The sequence below is a fragment of the Podarcis bocagei genome, assembly GCF_964188305.1.
Source record: "Podarcis bocagei genome assembly, chromosome: 2".
NCBI classification, from domain to species: Eukaryota; Metazoa; Chordata; class Lepidosauria; order Squamata; family Lacertidae; genus Podarcis; species Podarcis bocagei.
Genome location: NC_138126.1, coordinates 45,866,365 through 45,883,903, shown reverse-complemented (window position 1 = coordinate 45,883,903; position 17,539 = coordinate 45,866,365). Strand labels below are relative to the sequence as shown.

At 42.0% G+C, this 17,539-nt stretch overlaps 1 protein-coding gene across 4 annotated transcripts in view; it reads left to right on the top strand.

Moving 5' to 3' along the window:
- Window positions 1–17,539, top strand: part of PLXNA1 (plexin A1) — a 300,048-nt gene that overhangs the window by 210,178 nt on the left and 72,331 nt on the right. For all 4 annotated transcript variants that reach the window (XM_081183934.1, XM_081183932.1, XM_081183935.1 and 1 more), the window contains exon 11: window positions 16,854–16,950. In XM_081183934.1, coding sequence (XP_081040060.1) covers window positions 16,854–16,950 — 97 coding nt within the window. The remainder of the gene's footprint in view (window positions 1–16,853; window positions 16,951–17,539) is intronic.

Sequence of the window (17,539 nt, the reverse complement as noted above, 5' to 3'; positions counted from 1 at the left end):
GCACCTTGAGTTGGTCTTGGAAGCAAATAGGAAGCCAATGCAATGCTTTGCTTTAATCGGCTAGTAAGTTTTGTAGACAATAGTTTTGGATTGGAAGTTATACCCCCCCCCCCAAATGAAGGAGCATTCACACATCAGTAGAAGTCAGGGAAGAAGTACTAGTGACTCTAAATATTTTTCTGTCCTCCTTGCCACCCTTGCACCTGTTGAATTGCACTCTTAGATCCCCCAAATTATCATGCGTCACTCTTGATTCTTCTTTCTGCACTTATATAGGCAACATATGAACTAGGCCTGAGGAAACTCACACAGTCTGTCATGGGAAAGCTTAAGCTAAGGCAAAAGAAAGTTTAAAAACCACAGGACTAAGCTGGGGTATGCTAATAGCCCCGTCTTAAATTGCTGGAATGAAGGAAACATCCATGATGGATGAAATGAAGGATGCGAGAGAGAGAACAGTCCTCCCTCACCTTTGCCTGTAAGGGCAGACTGCCCCTTGCCCAATGACAATGAGTCTGTAGAGGCTGGTTGATCATCCTTCTTTGCAACACAGCTTTTGCCACTCCCAATTGCCAGCTTGGAGAGGATTCTTCAGAGGTCAACTGAGCGGCCATTTGCACAGCAGGAGACCAGTTACACAAAATACCTTCTTGGCCATCTGAGTGCTGTTACTGAAACATATACGCAGCCTAATCGCATCTAGCTTGCAGTACTTGAAATGGTCTTGATTAGGGGGTGGGAGAATTTGCTCCCAGGCAGTGTAAATGCTTCAGAGGAGCCATTTTCATCTGCTTCAGGAGAAAGCAAATGGGAAGGAAGGGGATTTCTGGCCTATTTCAAGAGTAGGAGACAGCTGCTAGTATATCTTGTTTCACATCAGCTGCACTTCACCACTGGAAACTCAAGCATGAGTCTTGGAATTGTCTCACAAATATTTATTTTATTTTGTGTGCATGTGCGCACACCGGCATTCATGCAGTCCTTTAGTTAATATACTATTGGGATGGTTAACAACCAGTAAAAACAATTACAGTAACAAAACAGTATATCTTAACATACTGATTAAAACAGTGGAGACAATAAAAAAATGCAAGCATTACAGAGGAAGGGGGGAAGTCGTACCACTGCATCATGCGGCTGTTTTATTTGACTCCTAGGTGCTGCAGTATTAAATTTCATGGGGTTCCTTTGGTGAGAAAAATAAGTACACAGTTAAAAGGTACCATTTTATATTGAATTCACAAGTCACATTACAACTTTTCAGCACCCCTCATTTTGGGAATTTGAAAGTTGCAAAATTCAGCATGTCCTGCTGCCCCACAGTCGTCAGCCTTCTTGATTTTGCTCAACTTGCTAGTATTAGAATGATAATGTGACATATTTGTTATAGGAATTGAGCTTTATGCACATATAGTGGATAGAAATTTATCACTTGAGAATTTATTCTCCACTGATACCTACTGTAGTCTATCTTGTCCACTTTGCAGCTTTGTACTGTTGCCTCCTTTCTCTCTCTTCTCTCTCTCTCTTTGAATTTTTTAAAGCACACTTTTAATATTTTGAAAACAGAGAGAGAGAGAGAGAGAGAGAGAGAGAGAAAGAAAGAAAGAAAGAAAGAAAGAAAGAAAGAAAGAAAGAAAGAAAATACTCTAACCTGTAGCTAATCCCATATCCCCCTCCCTGCACTATTCAAGATCCTGGCTTTTAGCTAGATAAGATTACAAGTAAACCTGTATGTCTTTCTTCATCTCTTCCTTATATTAGCCCGTTTCCATCATGCTTTTGAAATTAAGATTCCAAAGCTGAATCCTGTTGGTACTGAGTATCCTCCTTCTCATTATATTTACCAGGACGTGAGCACTCAGGGTCAGGGTCTCCCTCTCCAAATCTCTTCTTTAAACCCTCCCATTTCACTTCAGCACACAATTGAGCTTAGTTCTCTCTAAGGAGATTTGGGATGCTGTGTACTGAAGGACACTGTTTAACAATAAACGCTATGGTTGAACAGCAGCAGAAGCGCTGGCTTAATGGGTCTTGAAGGTTGTATCTGAAATGCAGCCTGTGGGAGAGGAATCCTGTATCTATAGCAACACAAAACCTGAATGAAGGGAGGGTGTATTCTCATCTATAAGCGGGAGATTGGATCAGGATTAGAAGGCCAGGAGGTAACTTGAATTCTGTCAATGCCATAACTATTCGATTGACAAAAAGATGCCAAAGAAAGCAGTGCCTTGGAGCATTACCAGAATAGTTCCGTACTTCCATCCAGTGGCTTACTGTAGATTTTGCTTAAAGTGCATCATTATAGCTATTGAACCATCATATAAGAAACAGTGGAGTCACCCCTAGTCTCCTTATTATGTATATGATAGCAGCATAGAGGTGCCTCCATAGAAAAATTGGCCTAGAGGTGCTTGCTGTCTGGACAGACAGAAAGCAATTCTGTGCCATGTTGTTAACAATGGAAGCAGCCAAAGAGAGGTCTTAAAGAAAAAATGCAGCTTTTGCAATACAAATTGGTGTCTACATTGGAATTAGAATCCAAATCAAGGGGGGAAGAATCCAAGAAAAGTTAGGGCACTGAGGGCAATTCACACTGCCCGTGATTGTGTGCAGAAATAGCCACAGGTATTCCTATGACCGCAGTTGCTGCAATAACAGCACCCATTGTTTTTATTTGTTTACTTATTTTAAGAAGTTATATGCTGCCTCCCGGAACGTAACGTTTTCTCAAGGCAAAATACAATCAGATTTAATGCATGTTTTAAATATCACTGATGTCTAAAACACATATTGCTAAAAGATTGGTGGTTGCCTAATGCTAGTGTTTCTGCTCACCTGTAGAGTTTGTGGAGTATGGGAACTGACCTTAAGACCTGCAGAAATGGAAGGGACTTGAGAATGCTATTAATCACTCAAGTTCCATGAATTTCAGTAATATTTGGGACTATACCCCATGTGTCTCAACTTTCAGCAGAGGATCCTACCAGTACAGCTGCACTGCCTGCAACATTCAGTTTTTGTTTGTGCGTCTATTTAATTTACAGGGACCCAGATTTAGCTTCTACATTATCAAAATCTCCCTATGTATGCAGAATGCAATACCAATATATTTTTGTAACATTTTTTTCAGCTGCTTAACATATTAATGTTCCCCATATCAAAGTCCTTTTTTTAATCTTTATTTTCTTTCCAGTTTGGGTACTGGAAATTGTAGATTTCAATGACATCAATATCTGAACTCCATTTTTGCACTCAGTTACCATTCTAGAACTCTCTTTCTAATTCAAGAATCTGTTCACACCTAGAAGGGACACAAGTGTTCTTAACATTTAAAGGCAACTAGCCAGGCAGTTTTAAAGGCTTCATGTTCACACTTCTCCAAAATTTTCTCTATTCTCTTGCTCCCCCCCCCCACTCCATCTGGTTTCATTGTATTGCTTCACACTTTTCAAAGTTGGTTAACTTTGCAAGGTGACATGAAACTTAGAAAACAGCTTTTTATCCGTACCCTATGTTTCTACTTTATGGTAACAAAAGCGGGACAGATTTTTATCAGGCGCGTCTTTGTGTATGCTTGTGAATGTAGCGTGTGCTGCAGCCCTTTGAGTCAAGACTATACAGTTATGGAAGTCTCGGATGGAGTTCTCCTCCACAATATGTGGGGAAAACTAGCCAGCTTAGATGACTATTAAAAAAAGCATTTGTCTACTGACTTAGCTGTCTTAGACATCTTTCTTTAACCTTGATGCCCTCCATATATTTTGTATTATAACAGACACCATCCCTGGGCACTGGCCATGCTGACTAGTTGGAGTTCTCCAACATCTGCCATGTACCAAGCTGAGGATGACTGTTCTAGGGCTTTAAAGCTCCAAACCCAGCACAGTACAGACTGGCAACCAGTTCAACTAGTACAAAATCAGTGTTACATGCTCCAGCTGTCCTATCCTCATCAACATGTGGGTTCTGCCCAAGTTAAAGTTTCCCAGCTGTATTCAGTTTAACCTGTATGTCACTAGTGCGTGGATCACTAGGGTAGCAGCCTCAGCTAACAAGTCACTCCTAGCAGTGCCTCTAGCTGTGCTTCCACAGACAGAACCCTATGAAGACCCTCAAGATGTGAATTTCATCCTTCAGAGGAAGTGCAATCCTGTCTAAGGCTAGTTGTAAGCCTCACCCCAGATTTACCAGTTTCCTCACCCACAGCACCTCCATCTTGTCTAGATTAAGCTTCAAGCTTCTTCTCATTCATCCCCAAGCCACCTCTTGAGCAGCGGCTGAAGAGTTTCACAACCTACTGGGACAAGCAGTTGGAAGTGAGAGGCAGGGCAGCATGCCACCTGCATATTGGTGGCCCCTCACCTCAGGCCTCCAAGTGATCTCTTGCAGATGTTTTGTGTAGTTGTTTTTTTAAAAAAAAACAACAACATGGCAGACAGAATGGAACCTTGTAAGCCAAAGGCCATCTGGCTGGAACGGAGGTCCCCCAGCACCATCTTCTGGGTTGACTCTTCAGGAAGTTCTCCTGTAACACTGTGCCCCCAACCCTGAAAATATCACTTAGAGGAATTCCGGTGCTTCCCCAAGCATTCTGGTATCAATATTTCCTTGCCGTGTGAGTGTGATCCCTGCCCCCTGGTCAGCCAGTGCTTCCATTGTGACTGAGACCCCTTAAACTGCAGTTTCATTGCTACTGTAAACATCTGTTGAACAGTGCCCAGACATCTCCATGACAAACGGTACCTACTCTCCTGGCTCCATTTTGTGACATTCTAAAACTAGATTGATTGATTGTTTCATTGATGTAGAGGTTAAGAATTGTGCTATTGTGGCAAATACAGGGGGTGGGGGGGGGACGGGACAATGACAACAACAACAACAGCAAGGCCAAACTATCATTCTTCAGCAGCCCTCCACCTCACAGCAAGGCTACCGGTTACCCCCACCCTTCATTACAGGGATGGGATAAAACACTTACACTGATCTGTCCTAGTATGGGTATAGCCTTGGAGGGAAAGTTGCTGTTTGCCAGAAATGTATTTATTTATTTTTATTTTATATCCCTCCTTTATCCCAGAGCAGGACCCAGTGCAGTTCACAGCATGTATTAAAACATTTTAATTAAATGCCTATGCCTATTAAAAGCAGTCCTATTAAAAGCAACACTGAAAGCTATTACTGGTAAATAGCAGAACGACAAGAGAGAAAAAGAAAATGTACACCACCACTCTCAGAAGACCCGCTTGTGGCCAAAGGCCTGTCTGGACAAAAGATATATTTGCCTGTCTGGCGAAAGGAAGGTGGAGAGACAGCTACGCTGGGCTGGTGTCACTATCAGGGAGTAGCCACTGAGAAGGCCCCCTCTCGTGACCTCACCTAATGTGTCTGTAGAGGTGGAGGAACCCATAGAAAAGCCTTCCCAGAGGATCTCAAAGCCCCCGTAGGATCTTTCTTCTTCTTTTAATATGCCTAAGTTACTTTGTTTTGCTGGAGGAACTGGTGGCATGCTGAGTCAGAGGGATGAGCTTGGGCTCTCTTGTCCTTTTAGTGTTTCACAAAGTATAAGAGCAAGGCACCCAAGAGATTATGACATACATTTTTTATTTATGCATTTAAAAATGCAAACTGTACCTTTTAACCTATAAACAAGGAAGGTTCTCAAGGGTGTTTACAACCATTAAAACACAATAAAGGTAATTTTAAAACATACTAAAATATACTGCGTAGCTAAAAAACACACACACCCTAGAACTTCCATTCTTCACAGCAGCCAAGCATTTTACATCCCAAAGGCCTATGAATATAAAATAATATATATTAAATATACAAGTATAAATTAAACATCCAATAAATATTCAATTAAAAACTTTGCTTCTGTTCATTTTGGACCTGAGTCTAAGGGATCTCATTATGGCTGCATAAAAACCTGAGGCTCTAAATATGCTGAACTTGGGAGATGTATAGTTTTAGAATTAGGCAAATTTATAAGGGGGGGAGGCTGAGTTACAGGCGGTGATGGAGAAACATAAATGCTAGGCAGGGAGAGAGCAGATGTAAAATCAAAGCAGATGTCAAGCCCTGGTATGTGTGTGTGTTTGTGCACGTGTACACACACACACACACACACACACACACACACACACACTGGTATTTTACTGGGCCTTGAGTACATTTACAGGGCCCCATAAATCATATACACAAGGCCCTTTTATGAGCACTGCACACCTACAATGTGTGTGTGTGTGTGTGTGTGTGTGTGTGTGTGTGTGTGTGTGTGTGTGTGTAAGCATTAGCCAGGCACAGAGAGGGAAATAGCACTGGATCTTACAAATCCAGAAACGTTGGTGGAGGGGAGAGCCTCTCTCTCTCCAAGCAGCACCGACATTTATCTTTCCTGTAGCAGTGTTTAAAGTGAAAAGGGAGTATCAGGAGAGTTTGATAGGATCCAATTAAATTCTAGCAGATAAAATAATGATGAATTGCAGTTGAGCCCTGGCGAGACATGATGCACATTACTGCCCTCCCTATAGTGCTGGGAAGGCATTGAGGTCATCAACTATAGAAAAATAGGACACAGTTGCAACTGTACTATTCGTGCAGAAAACAGCCTAGGGAAATGAAGTTGGAAGCTGATTGTGTGAGTATATACGTTCAAGGTGGATGTTCCCACTGTAACATGGTTGTTTATGAGTCTATGAGATTAGCGGACAGGCCGTATTCCTTGTTGAGAGCCTTTCTCTTTAGCCATTGCATATACTCTGGATATGGGACTGACAAAAAATAAACAAAAATATTAGATACTTAAGTTTCTTACTGTGATGGAGAGCATTTTTACAGTTTTGTACTTCTCTGAATGAATGAAATAAAAGTTCAGAATAGGTCCACTAAGCAAGCGTTGATAAAATTATCCATTGAATTGCTGAGATTGCTTACCTTTTTCAAATCCCTCCTTGGTGCAGCTGGGTGCGTGTTTAACCTAAACTAGTCTTGCTAGAGTTCCCCCTATTAGAATAAATAAGTAAAATACATTGAAGGGACTATTGTTAGTCAGGAATAGCATGCATTACTTAAGAGTGAGAATTGGGAATGAGTAAAAACATTTCATTTATTTTATCTTTGGGTGGACCGAAACTTTCTCTACCTGTTTCCAAAACCATCCATCTGAGTGTTTTGTTTCAAGTGTTTTTGATACTTTGGTGCAGCGTTTCCCAATCTTGGGCCTCCAGCTGTTTTGGGACTACAACTCCCATCATCCCTAGCTAGCAAGACCAGTGGTCAGGGATGATGGGAATTGTAGTTCAAAAACAGCTGGAGGCCCAAGGTTGGGAAACACTGCGAGTTGGTGGAACATGGTAAAGAGAAAACTCATCAGAAAACAATCTGAACAACTCCAAATAAAGTATCCTGGGGGGATATAGGCAAATCCCTTCATTTGAGTTTAAATCTGGACTGATTTGGAGCCTTGTGGAGACAACACTGTAAAAGTGGAGCATCTTTAAAGGAATTCGCTGTTTGAACATGAGGTGTTTATTCCATACTACAGACATTTGGAGGGCGGGATGCCTAGTATAAAGATCTTGGGCATCTTAGCTTTCACATTGAAGAAACAGGGCCTAGCCTGCCTAATAATAAAGAAGATGCTGAAATTTTTTTATGCCATGAGCATCTTATTTTTCCTCCCCCTGTTATGTTCTTCTGTAGTGGATCTTTTGCACTGGATTCTGATCCTCTTCCTCTTTTCCTTCCTCTGCCTGTGTTTCCATATCTATACTATGTCTCTGGGTGTCCTTCTGCATCCATCTGTTTGCTTGCTTATCATGCTGTGTGCCCATCTGTGTAAGTTTCTGTCCACCTGCATATGTGTGTTCCTCTGATTTTTAAAGACAGATCAGTTGTTTTGAATATTTGGTGTAGACTTTGGAAACAAGGAGCATTTGTGGTAGACTTGCAACAGGTGATGGAGTTCTCCGTCAAGAACGGAGACAAAATTATGTCAAAGGATGGAAGCAGCCAGGCAGCTAGTATCCACTTTGGCCCACTCATAATTAAGGATAGCCAGGATAGGCTAAGAAGTTGGTAGGAACATTAAATAATGTTTATGATGTGCCTGAGTCCTTGGGTTCGTTGAATTTTGATGCCACATAAAGTTCTTTTTGCTGCTAAGTGAAATGACAGAGTGCCACTCATGTTTTGTCAGCCTCTTACTGTGTATAGCCACATGGGAAGTCTGCATGACTACATGGTTTAGGCATGTTATAGCCTCTGTGTAGATTGCTGCTTGTGGAGATACTTTTATGCTCTATTTTTGAAATATGGAAGACAAAATTTGGACCTTGATGAAGGGTGGGGTGGGGAGACAGAGCTGCATAAGGCAGCTCAGTTTTTATGGACTCTCTCATCCTGTGTTGGATCCCGCCTTCTGACCCGTGGGAGCCTATGCCGTGTTTCACAGGGAAGAAGAGTTTTGACACACATCGGGGTGTGAAGAATGCGAGACATTCCCAGGGCGGGAGCAGAGGAAGCTGGGCCATCTCAGGTATAAAGCGTTGCTTGGGATCTCCTATCTTTCTTTCAGATATCCTAACCTTTATCCGAGAGAGCTGAATAACTGATAGGAACCACATGCTAGCTTCACTCAGAGAAAATAGAGGGGCAGGAGACTGACTTTTCTACACAAAGGTTTCCAAACAGACCAGGTTGTGAAGCCATTGCTGAAAGTTGGCTTGTGAACCCTGGCTTGTTTGGAAGCCATTGATCATAGTTTCCTGGCTTGCATGAGACAGGAAATGAAGGTTAGCTGCAGCCTCCTGGCTTGTTTCCGTACATGGGTGAAAGGATAACCAATGCAGGGTCCAGAGGGGGTGCGTGCAGGTTCATGGAACTCATGCATATCCTCACTTGCTAAACCAGGATCTGATTGTCCAAAGATGGCCATTGATTCATTTTAATCTTACTGTATTGTATTAATATGTTGCCAGCTTTCTGGAGGTTGCTTTTAAATTTTGTAAACCACCATAAAATCTTGAATGAAGGTCAGAGGGACCAGAGTTCAGTGGTAGAGAAGCTGTTTTGTACACAGAAGGACCCATGTTTAGTTTCTGGCATCTCCAGTTAATATAGGACCGTTCAATCCATTTAGTCCAGTTTGATCTACTCTTACTATCAGCAGCTCTCCAAAGCCTCAAGCAGGGATCTTCCACGTAATCTGCTAGTAAATCAGAGATGCCAAGGGACTGAATCTTCTCTCATTTGCATGCAAAAGGTACGCTTTACGTGCCCCAAATTTGGTCCTCCCCCAAATTTGCCTGACCATTGCACACTTTTGGCCATTTCAGCAATTTAATGAAGAGAAAAACAATGCCAAGAAAGTTATTTGAGATACCCCCCCCCCCCATTTAATTCATTTTAGCAGATGAAAATAAGACAAGCCACTGCTATATGATTACCCAGCCTTCTTCAGGCTACTTCTTGGAAACCCATTTTATATAAAATAATTGCACTGAAGGTGGCTTGTCCTGCTTTTACAGCTGATTCTTTCAGTTGAGGCAAAATGGCCTGTTGTGAGCACACAGAGCAGAAATCCATGCACATCTCAGTGTTCGTTGTGACAAAGGCCTGTGTTTGGACCGCTCACTTTGCGTATATTGTTATTGTTGTTGCAACTCCCTCGTGTGTAAAATGAGGATTATAAAATAAATTTGCTTCTCACATTCTCCAATGAAGGCTGCGAGAGGGCAGGTGGGAGTGTTGATTAGTTACTGTGTAAATTTCTGTGGTGCGTAATTGCAGAGTGTTGTAATCTAAATATATGTATTACGGAAAGTAAAACAAATCCTTTTTGAGCTTTCAAGGCATGCACAGGATCCATCTGGGTATCTGTCAACAACAAATAAATACAGCTTAAATGAAAATAATTGGAGTGCGGCCAAGTCTTGAGGTCAGGGATCTGTAGCAATCACGACTGGCAAATCAGCAAGACAAGTGCAGGAGCTTTTGTTGTAGGAGAATGGCACACAGAGCGTCAAATTCAGGCTAGTCTGGTTAAATGCTCTTCTTCTTGGTGCTTTCGAAAGATGCACTCATCTATGAATACAATACCTCTCTACCCCCACCCCGCCCCCTTAAGGCACTTGCCACCAGATGCAATTTATGAGAGTTTGGATTATTCATATCTTCCAGTTGATTCCTTTTAGATCCTGATTTTGATAATATGCTTAGTAAATTCTTCAAGAAGAAACAGAGCAGAAGACTGACACTTGCGTTGGACCACCAAGCAGGGAAGCTTGATAGTGTATATGTACCAACAGTTCAACTATTAGGTCTGAAGTAACAGGTAGTACTGTTAACTTGAGAAAAACCAGCATTAGTCATTTTCACTCAGATGTATAGATATTCATTCTCATTAGTTAATGGTGATTTATTGCCAGCCGTTTCCACTAGAAACTAGATTTGTTTGTGGGGATGGTCATATATGTATTGGGGTGACTGTCCCCCAAAGTCAAGAAAATTGGGTAGCCAACATGGTACCCTTCAGTTGTTTGTGAACTACAATCCCATCATCCCTGACCACTGGCCTTAATTGTTGGAGCTAATGGGAATTGTCACTGAACATTTGGAGAACACCTCAATGGCTTCTACTCCTGTTATGTCCTGCTATTCCAGAGATGTTATTTTGTCTATGTATAGTGTAGCACGGCAGAAATCTGAAAGGCCAATCCAGGTAGCACTTTGTCATAACTCTTAACTCAACCAATAAAATATCTCTAGAAATGTGTATTTATAAACATTCAGATGGAGAGAAAATAAGAGCATTGGCATCATGCTACTACTAAGACAACAAATCAGCAAGCATTATTACTATTTTTATAGCCAGCCTTACCTCATTGTATGTTTATTTGGAAATAAGCTGCTTTGATTTTGGTGAGAGTAACTTGCAAATAAATGCACCAGACCCTTGTTATACAGTGGTACCTTGGGTTACATACGCTTCAGGTTATAGATGCTTCAGGTTACAGACTCCGCTAACCCAGAAATAGTACCTCGGGTTAAGAACCTTGCTTCAGGATGAGAACAGAAATTGTGCTCCAGCGGCACAGCAGCAGCAGGAGGCCCCATTAACTAAAGTGGTCCTTCAGGTTAAGAACAGTTTCAGGTTAAGAACGGACCTCCAGAACGAATTAAGTACTTAACCCGAGGTACCACTGTATATTGTAGAACATTTACAATCTGGGTTGTTAAGTAAAGAGAACAAGTGACACAAACACACACATACCTTTCAGTCTCAATACATATCAGCATGAAGATTCTTACCTGCGTCAACAATTATGGCCACAATACTATGGGGTATATACTTTGCATATACTTTGAATAAAGGGTGAGATTTTCTGTATGTGCCTTTAAGAGGGTTAAAAATATCAAATGGCATAGAAAATAAAAACAAAGTAGAAGCACGAGTAAGTGTTTGGCTTTGTCTGTGTAACTCGAGCATGTGGTGTCAGACTCCTGGCCAAAGCTCGAGCTTGTTGGCTGCTTTCTGCTCTGTCTCCTCCAAAACACCCACCTTCCCTGGCTTCCTCTCTGGCTCTTGGGATGCATGTCGGGCTCCCTTCCTATACACAGTGTTAGGAAATCCAGGAATAGTTCAGGCTGTTGTTGGCAAGACCCAAAATCTGGCTTGTTCTTCCTCCGGTTGAGTCATGGAGAGACTGGCAACTGTGAAGGCAGACAGATTCCTAGTTCTTTTCCGCCCCCCAGATGTGCCCCTCTGTCCTTCTTTCTGTCCATGGAAGAATTGAAAGAGACAAGTGAATCTCTTTTAGCATGTTCTTTAATGTGCACAAACATGGTGGGTGTGTTTTAAGCAAGCCACTCGTCTTCTTTGCAATGATTAGGGCTTAGTTCTCCAAAATAGCAGATGAGATGGTAGATCCTATGGTATATCGAGACAGCAGGTAAAGGCTCATATTACTGACTCCCCTTCCACACTGCACACAGAAAATGAGAGGTCAGGATTCCACCCTAGCTCTAGTTTTCTGTGCATAAGCTATCTTGGGTTTCTTCTCCAGTACATTCTACAGGATGTAACTGAGCTTCCTCTTTCTACCCCTGCAATGGATTGCTTTAATGGTGTTGTTTACAAGGCAGAAGTAGAACACTATCAGGAAATGTTTCCAGAGTTCTAGATAAGTGGGACTCTTGAACTACTTGTAGCAATATTGTGCTATCTGGGTTCTGATGTTCCACAGTCTTTGGCAGAACAATGAGAGTGAGATCTGGATTTTGAAGATTGTCGTGGGTTCAACTCTCTCCCACAACCCACTCTCTTGCCAGATAATGATGGCAGGGAAAGAAAAGTGTAGTGCTGCTTATTTCAGAGGGCAAATAGTGATGATGATGATGATGATGATGATGATGATGATGATGATGATGAAGAATTAAAATACAATAAAACAATCACAGCAATTAAACATTAACGTGAAGCCGCAGCAGAGCAGATAAAATATTAATATTGTTAAAGATAGAACAAAGTTGTTTTATTAATTTATGCTGCTTTTAATATAGTCTTTTGTTTTTGCAAGCTTCCTTGAACTATATGAGGAAAAGCGGGGTATAAGCATTTCAGATATATATATATATATTTTAAAGCATGAACTGGATCAGTTACCTAACAATCTTTGGGGTCATTTATGTGGGAATCAGTATTGTGCACAGTGGTTGTGGGAGACTTTTGTCTTGATAAATTATTGGCTCATAGTGTGAAGTTTCATTTTGACTCAGTCAAAACCTGTGCAACATGTTGTTTCCAATCTCCCACAAATCTTGCTTACTTACTGAAGCAGAAATGCACCTCTCTCCTACATGTGAGTTTCTTTTCTCAATGCAGGCACCTGGAGGGTTAAATAATCTCTCCCCGCTTCCCCCTACTCCACACCCAAATCAGAAGTAACTCATTTCCAAAAGGAGCCAGGGCAGAGAAATGCAAATAAGTGTTTCGGACAGCTGCAGGCTGTATGCCTTCCTGAGATGCCAGTGCCCCAAATGAGACATGTCAGAGTACAAATTGAAAATGCCAATTTCACTTACTTTGCCACGCTGCTCGTCACAGCTAAATCCTTCTCTGCCGCCCCTCCCCCCCACTTCCCACTTACCGAATGATGGGTGCTTCTCCTTAATGTAAATCTGCCTGACTTCTTGGGTTATTTCTGCAGTGGGTCTCTTCAGCCAATCTTAGTGGGACACAGCTACAAAGGAATGGGAGGGGAAAAGGTACACAGAAACTCTTCCCTCATCCATATTATCTGAATGTCAGTTATCTTCTAGTGAACCATATTTAACTCCTGTACTGCGTAAAGGCCTTATTGATGTGAGCTTACAGTAGCTGTACCCCCATTTATCTGAACTTCTGCTTGTTTCGGCGCTGCCCAGCCCATTTGTATAATTTCTTTTTCTGGAATTTGTGTGAAGTTGCTTGGAATGTACTGGGTATATGTTTATATAGGTACAGATGTAAATATAAACAGTGACTAACAGATTACTTTTTTAGAACAGAACATTTCTCCTCCTGCCTTCCTCAGTTGCCCAGCTGTGAATTCAAGTCCACTGGGCCAGAATTTTTTCCCTTGTTTCCAGTGTTCTTGGATCGGGTGGCATTGCCATTGCAATAATGGATAAATCAGAGAGGGGGTGTGGCTATCTGAATGGAAGTGTTTTCCCATTGGTTGTTGCATCCCCCCCCCCCCAGACTGGCTGTGTGAAATCCTAAAGCATTTGTGTGCATCAGTTGCTGTTTTTAAGATGGAAAATAAGAGAGGAGGGACTCCAGGTGTTTGAAATAATGTTCATTCCAGGCCCAATGTGTTTCGGAACAAATCCATCCTTGGGGGCACATTTTTAGCAGTGTTTTGCAGTAGTAAGAGTCCTCATGCATTTGGTGAAAATTGCTTATAAAACTGTGCCCCTGAGCAAAGCTTTCTTCCCAAACATGTCAGTCCTGAAATAAATCATATTTCAAACTCCTGGAGAGTCTCCTATACGTATATGTGTACATACACAAACATGTAATTTTCTTCTAGAGGTGCTTCCCCAGTTTAACAGCTGGTTTCCTTCAGTTATCATTTCACCTATGTACTGAACATTCACAGTCAATGATGTAAATTAAATTGCTGGACCTGGCAGTGAACTTTTTGTTTGATATACTAAGTCATAGTATATCATGGTTATAGCCAGTCATGATGCTCATGAAGTAACTGTCTCCAGGAGATAAAACACAGGTAATGCTGGGTTGTATCCAACGTTAGGCATACTCAGATCTAACCCTTAAAATGAACAAACATGACTAGCTTAGGTGTACAAATTTCTATGGGTCAATCTTACTAGAGCTTAGCTGGATACATCCTAGTACATTTGAATCCTTCCACGATCCAGAGCAAACTTGTCTGAAGTGCAGTTTGATGCTTTGAAAATCATCTCTCTGGATGTACATGCACACAGTTCAAGGAGCTGGGGAAGGAAGGGCTCAGTTTGTTTAGAACATTAAATGAACAGTGGACTTTTGCATAGATCTTGGAATAACATTGATGGCTTGTGCAAAAGCATCATTTTGAAGAAGGCACTCCCTTGTCTGAGCAGAAGTTTTGCTCAGTTGTGTCATCAGTCCATTTTTTTTAACCCAACTTTTTTTCAAAAAGTTACATTTTTAAAAAATTCAAAAATAATAATTACCTTTTTAAAATGCAAAGTGCATATTAATACATATTATTGTGAGCATTCTAGGTTGAATTTTGTTTTTATCGTTGTTTTGAAATGTTTTTGTAAGTCAAAACTTAGGGAAATGACAAATACACCATCATTTGCCTTGGGACTTTTTATTGAAGGATGGTATAAAAGCATATTAAATAAATTAGTTCCTGAATGGGAACTTTGGCTGATACGCTTATTTTCTCCTTCAAAATTATTGTGCAGGATAGACTGTCATGTTCAACACCTTAGGGGAGCTGAATTTTACTGATTAGACCATACTTCTATACAGTGAATGTCTTAATATATACAGTATCGCCTATGTAGCACTCTTTGAAATTGAAGGAGCATGGTGTAAACATATAATCTGTAAAGTAGTTATGCCCTACTGTTTGTAATGGGATTATTTTGCGATTGGTTGTCCTATGAGAAACACCCTGGTCTTTTCTCAGGAGCTCGGCCTTTCTCTGGTGGGTTTCTTACGCTAGTTCTGTACTTTCACCTGAGCGCTTTACACTGTAAAGCATTCAATCAAAAATGCAAAACCAGAGTCCCTTCTGTTTCTTTGCACTTATCACTGAATTAAGCACAAAATAGGCTTTGAAGGAGCTGAGGCGTGGAAGCTTCTACCTTCTTTGAGTGGCAGGAGGATGTGGAGAAAGGGTGCTTGGGGGCACGGATATGCGGGGAGGGGAGGGGACCATATGCACTGCCTTCATCTTTCACTTCTCTGCGTCCTCATCAAGGCAGACTCAGTGCCATGGGCTGAGGGTAGGTGGGTGGGGTGGAGTGGGAGGGGGGAAGGATCCAAGGCACAGGGAGAGCTGATTCTCCAGTGTCCATAGCTCCCTAACAAACTCCAGCAAGCCATGAATCTTTCATTTAATCTCTCCTGACACGCCTGTCATTTTCTCCGGAGAGAAGCGGAGAATCTCTCGCCGAAGGAGGTCATTAGCTGTCAGGGAAGGTTCCGACTGCCTTCCTGTCTCTGTATCGATTAAGCCTCCACATGCGCGCAGGCACTGTGGAGGGAATATTGATGGGGCTGCCAGAAGTTTGGCTTGGGCTAGAGATTGGGTGTATCTTTCCACTGGGTGGGAGGGACAAGGGCTCGTGGGGCTGCTTGATGAAGATATAACCCCAAATTTGTCTGCCTCTACAACCCTGCCCTCACAGAGCTATTGTCCGCTTTAGGCTCTTGCTTTTTCGTTTTCTGTGTGGGAGCTTTATTTCCTTAGACCCTAGGAAGGCAGAATCTAATGTTGCCAGCTCTGGAGAGCAGAGAGTGATGACTCCAGCTGCTGCTTAGTTTGAGATATCACTGTCACTCAGTTTGTACAGTTCACCAGAAAATCCTCCTCCTTTCATCGGAGGAGCAGGTTCAACATGAACGCTGAATGTTAATCAGAATCAAATGATTAGAATGTTTAGTTTTTATTATATATCGCCAAAGTGACAATATTGTACAAGGGCTGTACACTATTGGAGGGTCTCTGAAAGCCACTTAGTCCACAGTGAGTGTATGCCAGCAGTGCTTTTTTAAAAAAAGAAGTACAAATTCTTCACCCAGGTAATCTAATTCCTGTGCCAAGAGAAGCTGGAGTCTGTAATGCAAATAAATTATGCACATGACGTGACTTCAAATAGATTTGCTTATTTCCCACCAGTGATTCTGTTTCTGCTAGCTATAGGAGAGGCAGAAGAGCTATACGAAAGCATATCCAAACTCTTGCAATATTGTCTGTGCAAGTAAGAAGATTTGCAGGGGGGGGGGGGTTCTTGAGGTACATTGGATTCCAGACTCAAATTCCTTTTCCTCAGAAAAGGCCTTCCGTCTGGCAGAATTCTAGGAAGCAGCTGGGAGCTGGAAATGTAAGTGCTGCTTTTGGAGAGGGGGAGGCCCCTGGATATTGGAGACTTTGTATTTGACTAGAGTGTCTTGCTTGGGACGTGTCATCATCCCTGGCAACCACAGATCCAGATGGGTACACTTAGAACGAGCCAGAAGAATGCAAAGCTCCCCTGTGGTCTGTGGTCTGATTCCTGATGTATATCTGTTTCTTTCTGTCTGAGGGTGCCTAATGGACTCTTTTCTCTTGTGTTTCCTCTGGCAGTATTCCTATGAAGGGAATGGCATCAGTGACCTCCCGGTGAACCTTTCCGTGGTATGGAATGGGAACTTCATCATTGACAATCCCCAGAACATCCAGGGTAAGCTGATGAAGTTGGGTGGGGTGGAGCACCCTTAGCAAGATACAGCAGGAGTTCCCTGCAATGAACTGCTTCTGCATTCCACTTCTGAGCCATCCACCTCAGGGCCAGATTGACACCAGTGCACCCCTACAGGTGTAAAATCAAATATTATGCTAGCCTGAGCAAACAAGCTTTCTAACACAGAGCAAAGTTAGAAGTGGTGGTCTGGGGATTACTGGTTTCTCTCCTGCCTATCAAAGCGCCTTGACCCTCCAAACGCGGTGTACTTGCTCCGAAACATTTTCTCGGTAGTGTGCTGTCCTTATAAACATGCCCAGCCATTCAATAACTTGTTTGAGACTTAAATGCACGTTCACTTCCTAGACATAAAATGAAATCACTTTGAAGGCTGCTTTACGATCCTGGCTCCCGCTGCAAGGAACTTAGGACATGATAGTTAGGTTAGTTCTGTAATGGGCAAAGATTATTTCACACATACACACACACTGCAAATAAATTCACAACATTCTCACAAAATCGTAAACCTCAGAGTTATTTGCGGAAGCCGTGACAACTATGCCAGTTCAAACCACTTGAAATTTGTGAC